Source organism: Phodopus roborovskii, unplaced genomic scaffold (assembly GCF_943737965.1).
Source record: "Phodopus roborovskii unplaced genomic scaffold, PHOROB, whole genome shotgun sequence".
NCBI lineage: Eukaryota > Metazoa > Chordata > Mammalia > Rodentia > Cricetidae > Phodopus > Phodopus roborovskii.
Window position 1 is genome coordinate 71,872,092 of NW_026126418.1, and position 15,665 is coordinate 71,887,756.

The window sequence follows — 15,665 nt, forward strand, 5'->3', positions numbered from 1 at the left end:
CCTTACCCCCTGTGGGGCTGTCATCATCCTTGCTGCAGTGGGCCTGCTCCGTCACCCAGACCCCAGACCATGCAGTCACCCTGGGTGATGCGTGTTCCTGCAACAGGCAACTGCAGGTCCTTACTGGGACACCTGGCCCTCACAAGCCCACTTTCCCCAAAAGGGAAAACAGAATGGACAGATGTCCACCTGGCCCCCATCCCTCCTGGTCCCTACCTTGCAGAGTTCTCTCCTGTCCTGGCTCAGGAACTCAGGTCATTTCTCTTCTAGGACCCTTGAATCCCTCATCTAAAATGCTGAAATGGGTCTGGATAGATGGCTTAGTGGTTCAGAGAACTCGGGTTCAACTCCCAGCACCCACACGGTGGCTCACAACTGTCTGTAACTGAAGTTCCAGGGGACCCCACACCCTATTCTGGCCTCCATGGGCACCAGGCACATACATGATACAGACATACCTTCATACTAAAACACCCATATACATAATATTAAAATGCAGAAATGGTCTTGGCCATACCACCTGAACTCGCCTGATGTGTCTAAAATGCACAAATGCCTCCTTCTTAAAATTATTTTAAGTATTAAATGGGGTAGGGGAGAGCAACAGATGGAGACACATCTAGCTTAATGCTCAGCAAACAGCTGGCACTCAAAAGGAGGGGCGGGGCATGGTATGGTTTTCCTCAGAGGGCACTCCAAGAACAAAGGTTTCATCTCACCACCGGAGGGCAGTGCTGTCCACCCCCCCCCCCCCCAGGCGCTGTGTGAAAGGTTGAGGCCTAGGCTAGCTGGGCTTTCCAGTAAGGACTCATAGAGCAGATCTCTCATAGAGGGGCACAGGCTCCCTTTGAGTTGGGAAGAGGGGTAGGGACACTAGGCAGCCTTGAGGGAAAGCAGTCAGGGCTTGGGAGCCTGGCTGTCCCAGGTTCTGGAGAAGCCTATATTTCCAGGTGGTTTCCAGCTGTATTGAAAAACAGCATCCTACAGGTGGCAGACCTGCACGGAAGGTCACTTGGTAGGACAAGATCTGGACATCTCTGGATGCTTATCAGGGATCTCCTTGTTGAAGAAGGGGACTTCCCTGGAGCAGCCTGACGTTGTCTGTGCTAGCTTGGCCCAGAAACAAACTCACTGTAGTGGTGCAAGTCTATAATCCCAGCACTTAGGAGGTACAGGCAGGCTGTTAGTTCAAGGTTGTCCTTTTCTTCATAGTAAGTTTGAGGCCACCTTGGGCTAAGTGAAATCCAGTCTCAAAAAATCAAAACATACAACACCAAAATCCCCCAAATTCTCAGCAGGCACCAGACCAGCTGGGACAGCATGTACATTGGAAGTAGGGACCACGTGGCATTCACATGTCACACATTGCTGTTTAATGAGTACCCTGAACAGGTCTCAGGAGGATTCTGGAGAGAGACATCGTGCGCACACACTCGCACGCACGCACGCACACACGCGTGCGTAAACACATATACACACACACACACACACACATGAACATTTGGTATCTTCAAACATCACAGATGCTGGTAAACCCCACAGTTCTCGTTCAGTGGTTGGTCAGACAAAGCCCACCCCAGACTGATGGCCTTTGGGAAGCTAAGGCCTTGACCAGGCAGGCAGAACTCATGGCAAGCACTCCCCATCACTGAGCCTGTAGTAACTAAGGCACTTGGAACAAAGGACAGGGAGGTGGCAACAGGGACATGCACACCTGCCCACCTCTGACAAATAGCAAGTCCCCTAACTCCACAGCCTGAAAGGGAGCTGGCTACACCTGGCCTCTTGTGAAGACTTTCTGGACACACTAGCCAGGGTCTCTCTTTAGGCTGTCCCGGAAGCCTTTGTCTTTAGCCCTGGATGGAACAATGGCTATGTTAGAGAATCCCCTATCCTTTCAGCTGGTTGGTTGATTGGTTGACTCATTTTTCGAGGTAGGGTTTCTCCGTGTAGCCCTGGCTGTCCTGGAACCTGCTCTGTAGACCAGACTGCCCTTCAACTCACAGAAATCCACCTGCCTCTGCCTCCCAAATGCCGGGGTCAAAGGTGTGCGCCACCTGGCTATCCTTTCAGTTTTAAGGGGCAAGAGGGAGTGAGTGGTGTTTAAGGCTTTTGTGAGGTCAAGGATGTTCTGTCGATCTTGACAACTCATATGTAAGTGGTTCTAATTGGGCACTCCAGATCCCATGAGGCTAAGAAACACACCCCCAGAGCCCATCCCTGTTCTAAAAGGAACACCAAGTCCCCAAGTTCAGCCTCAGTGGCTTCTGTCCAGAATGTAATAGTTGAAGGGGCTTCAGTCACTGGTCACAGATGGCGGACCACTTTCCAGAGAATCTGCAGAGCCATGGAAACACAGGCGAACTGGGCCAGGACATAAGCTCCCGAGCGGATTCGTGGGTTCAGCTTGCCCAGGTAGGCTACCGTGTGCACCACACGGCCTGTGAGGACAACAAGGAAATGTATCCAGGCGATCAAAGGTTCAGGTCCCAGGAAGGAGTAGATGAAGCCCAGGAAGAGGAAGGGGTAGATAGTCTCCATGTCGTTGCGGTGGGCTCTGGGGAGCAGAGGGGTACAGTCAGCAGGATTAGTGCTGGGGTTCCCAACCCACCAGTCTGGGACTGCCAGACACCCCAATCCCTTGCTGGCCAATAAGCAAGATGCTATAGTGGCTGATACTCAAAACAACACATGACCAGGGAGGCTGCCGCTGGATTAGGGCTTTTTTAACATACCATGGGGATTATATGGGCCCAGTATGTCCCACCTTCTACACGTTGTCTCTTAGACACCAGGCAGAAAAGGAAGGACTCAGAGGATAGGGTTGAAGTCAGAGGTGAGTGCCAAGTGTTCTCTCGTCAGGACTGAGACCCGCCTGCCCTCTGCAGGTTTGGGGCACTGTACCGTGCTCTCTGTCCTATTTACCACAGAAGCTGACTACGCATTGTCTTTGCAGGACTAACCATAGGATTCTTCCATTCACCAGCCAAGCTAAGCACAGACACTGGTCAGCCTTCCCTCCCTTCAGGCCTGCTATCCCCGCTCTTTTGTAAGTATGCCTGGCGGGAAGGCTGCAGACAACCCTCCCATAAATAATGACCAAGGAAGAAAACTCTCACCGCTGTCACTCAGTTTCCATGACCCCTTTTGGACTGTTACCTCACTCTAAAGCGAGCCAGGCAGTCAAACCCCATCAACTCGGGACAGTGAATGCCCAGAGTCATTGATGACCACTTAGATAAACACAAACCCAGTGACCGAGCTGTGACCTTCCCCAAGACAGGCCCCGTCACTCAGGCCAGGGAATCTAGCTTCCAGCTGCAGTCCATCTGACAGCAGCGCCAGGCCACTGGCCAGCCCAGCCTGGTCCCAGCACTTGTGTGGAGAACCACTTCAGAAGCCTCATCTTGTTTCCCACTGGAAATGAGTCTTATAGCAAGAGTCACTAGCTGTTTACCAAGTGAAGAAAGCAGGCAGAGCCTGGTAGAGAGGTGCCTAGGGCACCCAGCACCCCAGTACTGCAGGGGATTGGGGCAGTAGTCAGGAGTGGAGATATGTGTTAGAGCCTAAATGATGAGAAGTGGCTAGGCAGATAAAGAACATTCTTGGGCAGTACCCTGATGGGGGATGTCCTTCTGTATATGTGTTTCTCTTATTGGTTGATGAATAAAACACTGTTTGGCCAATAAAGCAGGAAGATAGACAGGATTAGGAGACTAGGAGAATTCTGGGAAAGGTAGGTAGAGAGAGACCGTGAGGAGATGCCATGTAGCTGCCAAAATCCAGCAACAGTACCCAGCAAATGCAAAGGCCCTCCGGTAAGAACAGCACAAAGTTCAGAAATTGACCTGTTTGCTGGAGTAAAGTACACAAGAGGGAAGTGAGGCAGATGGGCAGGAGGCAGGCCTGCTAACAGGAGGAAATGAAATCCAGCCAAAGGCATTCAAGTTCCTAAGGAGGGGAAATGTAGCTTAGCAGGTGGAGTGCTTGTCCCCAGCTCTGCTTAAAACAGGGTGTGGTGGAAAAATAACTACAATCAAGAGTTCAAGGTCAGGGCCTGGAGAGACAGCTCAGCATCGAGGAACACTTGGTGCTCTTGTAGAGGACCCAGGTTGAGTTCCCAGCCCCATAGAATGGGTGGCAACCATCTGTAACTCCAGTTCCAGGGGATCTGATGCCCTCCTCTGGCCTCTGAAGGTACCAGGTACAGACATGATGCACACATACATACATGCAAGTAAACACACATCACATAATAATAAATAAATCTTGGTCATACTCTGCTAGTGAGTTGAGGCAGGCCTGGGCTGTATATAAGACTTCTCTTCCTCCAAAACAATACAGAGAAACCCTGTCTCAAAAAACCAAAACAGACTTCCTTCCTCCCCTCCTTCCTTCCTTAGCCAGAACTGGTGGTGCACTCCTTTGATCGCAGTACAGACAGGTGAAACTCTTGAGTTCAAGGCCAGCCTGGTCTACAGAGTGAGTTCCAGGACAGCCAGGACTACACAGAGAAACCCTGTTGCAGGACATTTGTACACTGTGAAGATGTGTCTTTGCCAAGACGCCTTCTGATTGATTGGTTTAATAAAGAGCTGAATAGCCAATAGCCAGGAAAGAGGTATAGGCAAGGTTCCCAGGGAGAGAAAGGAAAAGGAGAATCTAGCTAGGCACAAAGGAGAAGGGAGGAGGCACGGAGAGGAAACAGGAAGTACAAGATGGAAGAGAGGAAATGGAACATATAAGAGCTAGTTAGGATCAAGCTATAGGCCAACCTTTCATAATTAATAAGAAGCCTCGTGTCATTATTTGGGAGCCGTCTGGTGAGACAGAAAGATTCATTACAAAACCCTGTCTCAACTGGGATGGAGAGACCCACAGAAATTGCTGACCTGAACAAGGGGGAGCCCATGGACCCCAGTCTGATAGCTGGGAAATCAGCATAGGACTGACCCAGATTCCCTGACTATGGGTGTTAGTTAGGAGGACTGGGCAGTCTATGGGGCCTCTGGTAGTGGATCAGTATTTATCCCTAGTATACGAATGGACTTAGGGAGCCCATTCCACATAGAGGGATACTCCCTCAGCCTAGACACATGGGGGAGGGCCTGGGCCCTGCTCTAAATGATATGACAGACTTTGAAGACTCCCCATGGAAGGCCTCACCCTCCCTGGGGAGCAGAAAGAGGATGGGATGAGGGTTGGTAGGGGGAGGACAGGAGAGAGGGGGAACTGGGATTGACATGTAAAACAAGCTTTTTTTTTTTTTAACCCTGTTTTGAAAAACAAAAACAAACAAAACTAACTTTCTTTAAAAAAAAAAAAAAAAAAAGCTTGGTGGTTAAGATGGTTTGCTGTGGGGCTGGAGAGATGGCTCAGTGGTTAAGAGCACTGGCTGCTCTTCCAGAGGTTCTGAGTTCAATTCCCAGCACCTACATGGTGGCTCAAAACCATCTGTAATGAGATCTGGTGCCCTCCTCTGGTGTGTAAACATGTATGCATGCATACAGAATACTGTATGCATAGTAAACAAGTAAAAAAAAAAAGGTGGTCTGAAGAGATGGCTCAGTGGTTAATAAGAGTACCAGCTTCAGCTTCCAAAAGTCCTGAGTTCAATTCCCAGCAACCACTTGATGGTTCACAACCATCTGTAATGACATCTGGTACCCTCTTTTGGTATGCAGGCATACATGCAGACAGACCACTGTATACATAATAAATAAATCTTTTTTTTTTTTTTTTTTTTTAAAAAGGTGGTTTGCTGCATAATCATGAGGACCAGAGTTCAAATCCCCACTACCCATATTTAAAACAAAACAAACCCGGGATTTGATTGAAGTGCTAATAACCCTAGCAGGAAGGGGATGGGAACAGGAGGGTTGCTGGAGTGTGCTAGCTGTCAGTCTAGCTCCAGGTTCAGTGACAGACTCTGCCTCAAGGGAATAAGATGAATGGCACTAGATGAGAGAGGGAGCTACGAGCTCTCCTCTGGCCTCAGCAGACCCACATCCCCGTCTCTCTCTCTCTCACACACACACACACACACACACACTCCCTTTCTTCCAGTAGAGCCTGGAACTTTGCCAGGTATTGCAGCCAGCCTCTATCTCCCTGAGCTCGTCTTCTCCTTTTCACTTGATTGTGACCTTGTGACCCAGACATAGTCTGTTTGGCTGGTGAGGTCAGCTGTCAGCCTGCTGTGGAATATACTACAGTGCTGCATGGCTCAGGTGATGGGCCTGGATGGACCCTGGGGACTGATGACAGGGAAGGGTAAGAAACCTAAAAGCAGGGGACAGTCCCTTCTCGTCACATGGGTCACTAGCCCTCAGATCCCTGATGAGACGGAGCAGTGTCTACACAGCCTCGGCGTCCTGATTATGGGAACACCCTTGACAGAAAATTAAGCCATCTGTACATGAGCTCTGCCTACCACAAGGGACTTTGAGAGGATCATCTGAAAGGGCAGGGGCAGGGGAAAGTGTGCTGAGGGAAGGGGCTCAGTTGCCAGATAATCTGCTCCTTAATATGTGGGAGCTGAGGCTGGGGAGATGGCTCCATCTGTAAAGTGTTGGTTGTGTAAACATGAAGAACTAAATTCAAACCCCAGAAGCCACATGAAAAAGCTATGTGCTCTTGTACCCGTGTGTAATTCCAACTCAGGGGAATGGAGACAGGAGGTTCTGTGCTGTCCTAGTTCCAAGTTCGGAAGTCGTCTCAAAAAACCAGTGAGACAGCACCTGAGAAACAGCAGCCAAGGTTGGCTCCTGGGCTCACACATGTATGCAAGCATACCTGCACCAAGGGGAGTTGGTGTGTTAAGAGTGACAGTCAGGGCCAGGTGGTGGTGGCGGCACACACCTTTAATTCCAGCACTTGGGAAGGCAGAGGCAGGTGGATCTCTGTGAGCTGAAGGGCAGCCTGGTCTACAGAGCAAGTTCCAGGACAGCCAGGGCTACACAGACAGACATCCTGCCTTGAGACCCCCCACCCCCAAAAAAGAGTGAGAGTCAGGGGCCAGGTGTGCTAGCTTACACTTGGAAGCCTGAGGCAGGAGAATTACCGTGTATCAGGAATTCAAAGCCAGCATGGAGATACAAAAGGCCCTGTCCTGAAAATAAAAGCAAGGTGTTGGAGGATGACTTAGCAATTGGGAGCACTGGCTGCTCTTGCAGAGGACACACATGGTGGCTCATAACTGTCAGTAACACCAGTTCCAGGGGATCTGATGCCCTCTTCTGGCTGCTACGGCCACTGCATGTATATAACGCAAAACACCCAAAAAAGATAATTTTTTTTTTTTTTTTAAATCTAGGAATATGGCTTAGCTGGTATAACACTTGACTAGCAATTAAAAGGTCCTGGGTTCAGCCCCAGTAGCACAGAAACCAGAGGTGGTGGCACATGCGTCTAATTCTAGCACTGGAGAGGAAGAAACCGGAGGATCATAAGTTCAAGGTTATCTTCATCTACATAGAGAGTTAGAGGCCATCCTGGGCTACATGAGACTCTATCTCAATAACAAAACAAAACAAAGCCATATTGAGAACAAATGTGACCAAACCTGATGAGGAGGAAAGGAAGATTGGGACATACGGATAGGAGGAGTGGTCCCTGGTCTGTGGCAGGCCCCTGGTTGGAGAGGTGGACCTTGCAGAGAAAACACACATCCCTGATTCCCCACCAGGCAGCAAAGGGGTGGCCCACGTGGGAAGAGGTGGCTGGGAGCAGATAGAGTTCCAATCCAGGGCCTACCTCCCTCATCTGTTTGAAACCACAATGGGGCCCCACAAAGCCAGGGCCGTCCTGGGGCAGGGAGGAATGGGGAAATCAGGATGTTAAAAAAAGTGAAATAAAGCTCACCTCTCTTCCCCTGCTACAGTATCCAAATAGGGACTTGGAGGGAGTCACGTACTGGCAGACAGGGAGAAATGTGTCACTCCAATAATAGCCAGTATTCTGTGGCAAACGTCACCCAAAGCCAGTTCCCGCCAGACGAGACTTGCACAGCCCCCTGCAGCATTGAGCCTACCCCACTCCCTCAACACAGGTTGAAACAGAGTTGTTTTACTGCAGCAAGAGACTGCAGTGAGGAGAGGGACCTCTGGTGACCCCAGGTCAAGGCAATGACAGCAGCTGGCGGCAACATGTTCCCTCTCCTCCAGCTCACCACCCACACATGGTGCAACGGGACGACTGCTTGGTGCCAAAGGCGGATGTGATGAGGAAAATCAGTAAGGGGTGGGGCTTAGGCTTTGCCTCCTGCTAGATGGGGTACAGCTTCAGGGCCAGACCTTGACACACCGCTTCTATCTCTATAGATAATGCCACTCAGGGTGTTGGAGTGCTGTGGATGTTGGTACCCAGAAAATAAGGAAAGGCAGATAGGAAGGCCACCATGGCCACCCCCCCCCAAATCACCAGTTCTGTCCTGGGCATAGCTACGATTGCCCCTCATTCTCCTTTAGCTGACAACCTGTCACAAGCCCTCTCTGACCCTAGTGAGAAGTGAGGGTTCCACCAGAGGCCACCAAGGAGCTGAGACCACAGGCAGCTGTCCCTTCCTCTCTGAGCCCGTGTCCACTATTGATAAATGGACAGGTAGGATGTCATTCGCAGAACATAGGAAGTTTGCACCTGGGAGCCAAATCACCTGGCAAACTGCTTTCCTCGGGTTAAAAACCCAAGAGGAAGCTTGGGTCGGGTGTTCTCCTTGGCAACAGTCCATGGGATTTATACAGAACTGCAGGTGAATACATTCCTGTCTGCAAGCACAGGCAGGTGTCCTGGGGGTAGAATGTGGCTGGGTACCCGTCCAGTAAGGCTGGGGCAGGGAGGGAAGGAAGGGAAGAACAGACACAGAAAAGCCACTGGCTCTCTACAAGGCTCACACATACAGAAAAGCTGGGGTCAGAGGACTACTCGCTCGCTACCGGACATTTATTATGTACAGAACTGGGGGATGGGGGCAGGAGGTCTGTGTAGGAAAGCGGTCTCAGGCTGTAACATCCCGCAGGAGGCTGCAGTTGCCAGTTTATATACATTCACACTGGGACCAGAGGAAGGCTTTGCCATCCTTATGGGTCTGAGGCTTAAGCCTTTAGCGTGGCTATGCCCATGTCAACAGCACCCACTAACTCAGGATTTCATCTGCTGCTTACACTTTCACTCTGGGCTTCCTTCGCTCCGCAGAGCTACCCTCCTTCCATTTCATGTAGTCTGTGCAAGCCTCTGATGTTATATTGTGCAGCTAAAGCTGGCTTCAAACTCCTGGTCCTGCTGCCTCCACCTGCTAGAATTCCAGGTGAGGCCACTCCAGGTGGCCTAAGTTTCATTCTTCTTCTTCTTTATTTTAATGTTAAAAATGGTTTTTGGCTAAGTGTGGTGACATATGTATGCCTTAAACCCAATGCTCAGAAGGTAGAGGTGGGTTGAATCTGTAAGTCTGAAGCAGCCTGGTCTACATACATAGTGAATTCCAGGACAGCCAGAGCTATATAGTGAGAACCTATCTTGAAAAAACAAAATCAAAAAAGTTAAAGTTATCTGTTTTACTTTCTGTATGAGTACTTTTGACTACATGTATGTATGTGCACATGTGTGCCTAATGCCTGAGAAGGCCAGAAAAGGGCACCTGTGAGTCCTGGGAATCGAACCAGAGTCCTCTCCAAGAGCAGCAAGTGCTCTTAAACACTGAGCCATCTCTCCAGTCACCTGGGTTCCATTCTTTAAACCTGGTCCCTGATTGCCCCAGAACCCAACCTGCCTTGCCTCCAGCATGCGCTAATCTGCAAGGCAGATTTATGACCCTGGACCCAGGCTTTGTGCTTCCTGGTACATAGCAGTATGGCCTGGAGGTACCTGCCCTGGTTCTAATATTTAACTGCTCTCTCCCCCCCTCCAGTTCCTAGTGGACAGCCAGTGTGAGTTCTGCACCTTCAGCTGACTCTCTTTTGAGACAGGGTCTCACTGCACAGCTCTGGTTGGCTTGGGTCACTGCGTAGATCACACTGAACTCAAACTCACAGACATCCTCCTGACTCTGCTTCCCACCTGCTGGAATTAAAAGGATGTGCTACCACAAGTGGCTGGCTTCCTTCCTTCCGTTTTTTAGTAAGACAGAGTCTCGTGTAGCCCAGGATAGCCTCCAACTCTATTTTATGTAAGCACTCTACCACCCTGAGCTTCACCTCCAACCCTCAACTGTCTGAGGTTCTGTGGAGTCAGGAGGCTTCCCTGCTACTCAGGTGTTGAGCCCCACAGCCCAAGAACCTAGTGAGTCCTGAATGAAGCTCTACAGCATTGTTAGGTAGGAATATTCAGAAAATGCTAGACCCAATACCAACCACTTAAGCTTCAGTACTCGAGAGGACACGAAATAAAAGCCAGCTGGAGAAATGGCTCAGGGGTTAGGCACATTTATTTATCTTGAAGGCCCACTGGGATCAATTCCCAGCACCCTTTGGAGGCTTACAACTATCTGTAACTCCATTTCCAAGAGATCCAATAGGCACATATGTAGTACAGATAACTGCATGCAGGAAAAACATTCATATACACAAAGTAAAATAAAAATAAAGCAAACATTTAAAAAGAAGGGGAATCCTACTGGGTAGGTGGGATTCCAGTGTTCTTTATATTTCTTTTGTCCTCCTTGAATAAGACTATGCCTTTAGTAGACGACAAAACACTACCCCTGGCTGGGATGATAGCCTGAGCCACTTAGCCTTTCCCTCTCAGTGGCTCAGAATGGCCTAGACAACCAAGAGTCACCAATATGGGGTGGTCATGGTTGTGCAAGGCTGTTTGTTCATGGCACCAGCCAATGCCTGCCACATAGTAGGTGCTCATTAAACAACAAATGGAATGGCCTGATGAAACACATACAAACTAGCCTGTATTTCATTCTGTTGGAAAGGATAGGGTGGCCCGGAGTCTCAGTTCCTCACTTCCTCTGACACATTGTTGTCATTTTTTAAAACCACAAGTGTGTACATTACTGTCAACGGCTAAGAAAACCACAAAGAACCCCTTCCCAATCTTGTTTGCAGAGGGGAATTCTCTGGTGACCCCGTCCCACTCATCTCTGTGATGTAAGGGGCTATGTTGGGAGCTGTTCATGGAGGTTTGTTTCATGTCTCACCAGGTCCAGCTGCCATCTTCCTGGTTCCCAACACCCCAGTGCCCCCCACCCCCCATTCTGGATGACTGATGAGACAGGAAAGAAATGTCCCCCAAACTCCAATACTGAGCTGGCTACTAAAAATTGACTTTTAGCCTCCAGAAGATGTTTATACAACCAAGACATTTTTGTTTGCTTTTTCTTTCTTTCTTCCCCCCCCCCCCTTCTTTCTTTTTGAGACAAGGCCTCTCTGTGTAGCCCTGGCTGACCTGGAACTTGCTCTATAGACCAGCCTGGCCTTGAACTTAGAGATCTTCCTGCCTCTGCCTTCCAAATGCTGGGATTAAAGGCCTGTGCCACCACCACCCAGATTGTTTTGCTTTTTGAGACTGAGCTTTACCCATAGCCCATACCAGCCTAGAAACCAAGACAATCCTCCTGTCTCAGCCTCCAAAACATTGGCATCATGGTTGTGCATCACTATACCTAGCCTTAAGACTCATTTTTAAAATAATTTTTACATTTAGAGAAAGGGGGAGAGAGAGAAAGGGAGCACTCACATGTACTGAGACAAGTAGAGGTCAGAGATGCACTTGTAGGGATGTTCCCTACTAGCAGATGTGGTCTTGAACCCCTGATACTCCTGCCTGTGCCTCGAGCCACTATATCCCACTTGTACTTTCTTTTCTGGGTTTGTTTTCTTTAAATGGTCTCATTCTGTGGTTGGTCTGGAACTTCCTGCTTCCCCCTCCCACCAACCCCCAAGTGTTGGCATCTGAGACCTACACCTTCAACCTTGATCCACTCTAATTCTGGATCATGAGAAATTTCTATTCTAATACAAATGTAATGCGAAAACTGTAATTGTCTGAGAGGAATCCTGCCCATGGATGCCCTTGGACACACAGGTGACACTCAAGTCCCTAGTTTAGAAACTCAGTAAGGACAGGTAGCAGCCAGGTCTGTGGCCAAGTCCTGGACACTCACAGGTACTCACCTGAGGCAGCGCTCCACATCTGGATCACTTCTGTGGTACTGGAGGCCTCCATGTTTCAGTGCATCCTCTGGGTTGGCAAAAGCCTGAAACACATTGGCTGAGGGTCACCATCCCTGAGGAGGTCCTTGCCTGACCTCCTCAAGGGCTAGGCAAACAGTAGAGTCACTTACATGACCTACAGACCATTCAACCTGCTCCCCTGAGCCTCTTCTCTGAGCTATGTACTGGAGCTCAAGGTGGCCAAAGTGCCCCCTGCCCGTCTGTTGGGTTCATACGTTGAGAGAGATCATTAGACTGGAGTAAGTGTGACTAGCTAGCCTACTGCACTCACGAGGGGATGAGGGGATGTATCCATGGTCCTGTGTTTGCCTAGCATGCATGTGTCCCTAGGTTCTAGTCCAAGAACATCAAAAAGTAAAATAAAACAAGATATTTAGCAGAGTGTGTGGCACACACCTTTAATCTCAGCACTCTGGAGACAGAGGTAGGCAGATCTCTGTAAGTTCAAGGGTAGCCTGGTCTAAATAGTAAGACCCTGTCTCAGAAGTAAGGCTCTGTCTCAAAAGATTAAAAACAAACAAGCTAAGTAGAAGCCATTAGAGACACTCAAGAGTCTGGTTAGACACTCAGCCCCTCTCTGACCACCAGGCTCTGCAGTTTCCTGCCGCCTGAACTTCTCATCTGTGAACGCGGGATGAAATGGAACACCTGGGCATCTGTGGAAGTGCAGGGACAGCCTTGGGAGGGCGCTGGCAGACTGTCAGTTTCCATCCTGGGAAAGAGTGTAGAGGTCATACTTTTGCCTTTGGGGGCCTAGGCTCATGACTCACTCGAAGCTATTCCCTGCTGCATCCCAGGCAAAACCTCCCCCATCCACTTAGGTGATGCCTGAATCAACCTTTCTAAACCATGAAGTGAACAAGGGACTTCCAGATGGTCTGTTCCTGGAGCCCCAGCTGGGCCTGCTCCTGCCCTGAGGAAAATGTAAAATGACAGAATAAGGCCAGGAACTCCCAGAATTCCTCCCTGCTGGCTCCCAAGTCCCCAATTCTGAGGGCCCAGCTTTGTCACCAATAGAGCTCCTATAGTTAGATATCAGGGAGCCACCTCTAGTACGCCCAGGGCCACTCAGCATGCACACCCAGAAAGGACCTGTGGCTACTGCTGTTCATATCAGATTCCAGTAGGAAGGAGTACTTTTTTTTTGGGGGGGGTCGGTTTCGAGACAGCTTTGGAGCCAGTTCTGAAACTCCCTCTGTAGACCAGACTGGCCTCGAACTCACAGAGATCCTGCTTCTGACTCCGGAGTTCTGGGATTAAAGTCATGGGCCACCACAGCCCAGCTGTGAGAGTGGGTGACATGTTGGTCATTCAAATCTCTAGGTTTGCAGATGGGAACCCTAAACTCTCAAGGCCCAGGTCCGCAGGCCAGTGGGACAAGGATGGTGAGCCTGTGCCCATCCCCTAGGCAGAAAGTGACACTCTGGTCCCTCTTAGCAGAACGAGGCGCCCAGGAGATCCAGGACCCAAAACTGGGGAGGCCTCCCTCAGTCCCTGAAGTCCCGGAAATGGAGACCAGGAGGAAGGGAGGTTCAGAAGCCAGACACTGTGCTCCAACGGGGATGGCAGGAGCCACAGGAAACCAGCATCTTCTCAGCCCAGGATTCTCACTGGAAAAACCGAGAGAACCTAACTCCTACCGCCCCCTCCCCCAGGCTCTGCTGGTAATTTAATGCTCAGCTTTGGGCCCCCGCAGAGGGGACACGGGCAGAATATAGCCTGGCATCTGTGTCCTATATCCCAGGACAGACCAAACGGAAAGCAGAGGCAGCCAGTAAATGGTTGCCTTGCCTTTATTCCTGCAAACCCTGTCCCAGGGGCTGAACCCGGCTGGAGGGCAAGAGTCCCACCCGCGGACCCCACCCGCATTCCCTCGTTCACCCCCCTCCCCGCCTTTGGACTAGACAAAGGCTGGTTTTGAAAAACTGCCTGTAAGCAACAGATACTTCGTGTGGGTCTGCTTTCCAGCAGCTTCCAGGGTTCCATCCAACGCCAAGGAATAGGTCAGGAAGTCCTGGTCACTCCCACCGGCTCGTGTGGGCTCTTTTACTGCTGTTTCCTTGCCAGGACTGGGATCACAGAGTGTCATCTGTGACCCTTTTGGCTAGGACCAAACCTCGGAGGCTGCCGTGAGTCTCTATGAGGAGTGGGAATTTCCACGGAAAGACTTCTTGTGCTCCTGCTTTGCCGGTTTCCACTCCACCCAGATAGGAAATCTCCCTGCCTCCTGGGAAACCGCCAGGTCAGGAGAACTCTGTAAGAGTCTATGTGCTCCACATGCGTTTCCTGGTGTAGTCGCTTTACCTGGCGCTCAGAGAGGGAAACCCGAGTATTCTCATACTCGGGGTCAGGAGCTGGAGCCCACGCCAACTCCCAGACGGGCTGAGGCGGCAGCTTTTAAGCAACTTCGTCTGCACCCTGACAGGCACACCTCAGCCACGTTATTCAGTTCCCAGACTTTCTTACAGGGGCAACCCAGCAGAGTGCTAATTCCCCCCTCACGCACACCCCAGCTCATGTTACCTTCTTCCGAAGCCTGGTGTAGCCTGTGAAGACAGCCACAGCGTACATCTTGATGACCAGCAGTGTGCTACAGAGCAGGAAGGCCGGGAGCACCTGGCTGTTCTCCATCACCAGACCCATAGAAGGCATCTCTCGGCTAGATGGCCTGTGTTCCAGCTCTGGGACACAGGGATTGAGGGTGAAACTGTCCCAAAGACTGCCTGTGGAGAGGAGGAGGAGCCGGGCCAAACCTTCAGTAGGCGGACTCCAGTCGCCCCCGCCCACTCCCCGCCCACCCTGATCAACCCACAGCAGGCCCCCTGCTCCAGGAAAGAAGGAAACATGGAGTTCTGCTCCAAGTATGGGGAGCAGAGACATGAAGGTATCCCATGCCATCCTTGGCTCTGGACTATTGTTCCCTAGCAAAGCCTCAGACATAATAATCTGTTTCTCATCTTAACTGCAGGAGACCTACCTTGGTCTGCGGAACTTACCACGGACCCATGCCCACCTTCCAAAGAGGGAAGGCAGGTAGAAGGCATGAGAATCAGGCCATCTGTGCTAACACACTCTCTGTGATGCTAGACACTCAGTCACAGAGGCAGAGGCAGAGGCAGGCTGCCTCTGCAAGCTAAATGATGAGACTCTTAGCAGGAACACAGACTCTGTGTGTATGGGGGGGGGTTCGGTTCATTTGGGTGTATACATGTGCATATGGGTACACATTTGTGTACCTGATTTTCCCAATTATCTATTTATTTATTGTGTGTGTGTGCCACAGCACCTGTGTGAAGATCAGAGGACACCATGCTAGAGTTGGCTCTGCTCTGCCTTATGAGTCCCAGGGATAGAATTCTGGTCTTGTTGGCCCTAGCTGGCCTTAAACTCACAGAGATCCTCCTGCCTCTACCTCCAGAGTGCTAGGATTAAAGGTGAGCACCACCACATCTCACCCCAAGTTACTTTTTGAGGCATGTGGCTCAC

The 15,665-nt window shown here is 50.4% G+C and overlaps 1 protein-coding gene across 1 annotated transcript; it reads right to left on the reverse strand.

The window, feature by feature from the left end:
• Positions 1–2,207: 2,207 nt before the first annotated feature.
• On the reverse strand, positions 2,208–14,855 carry Ptges (prostaglandin E synthase). The gene is made up of 3 exons (XM_051185127.1): positions 14,703–14,855; positions 12,120–12,202; positions 2,208–2,557 (listed from the first exon to the last, which is right to left on the reverse strand). The coding sequence occupies exons 1-3, from the start codon at positions 14,829–14,831 to the stop codon at positions 2,308–2,310; spliced, it is 462 nt and encodes a 153-aa protein (XP_051041084.1). The 5' UTR covers positions 14,832–14,855; the 3' UTR covers positions 2,208–2,307.
• Between the last annotated feature and the right edge of the window lie 810 nt (positions 14,856–15,665).

Bases quoted from the DNA above. Each gene is read 5' to 3' on its own strand.
- Ptges (XM_051185127.1), bottom strand. From the start codon at position 14,831: ATGCCTTCTATGGGTCTGGTGATGGAGAACAGCCAGGTGCTCCCGGCC. The intron at 12,203-14,702 runs GTAACATGAGCT...AATGTGTTTCAG, and splicing joins ACACCAGGCTTCGGAAGAAG to GCTTTTGCCAACCCAGAGGA. The intron at 2,558-12,119 runs GTGAGTACCTGT...TCTGCTCCCCAG, and splicing joins GATGTGGAGCGCTGCCTCAG to AGCCCACCGCAACGACATGG.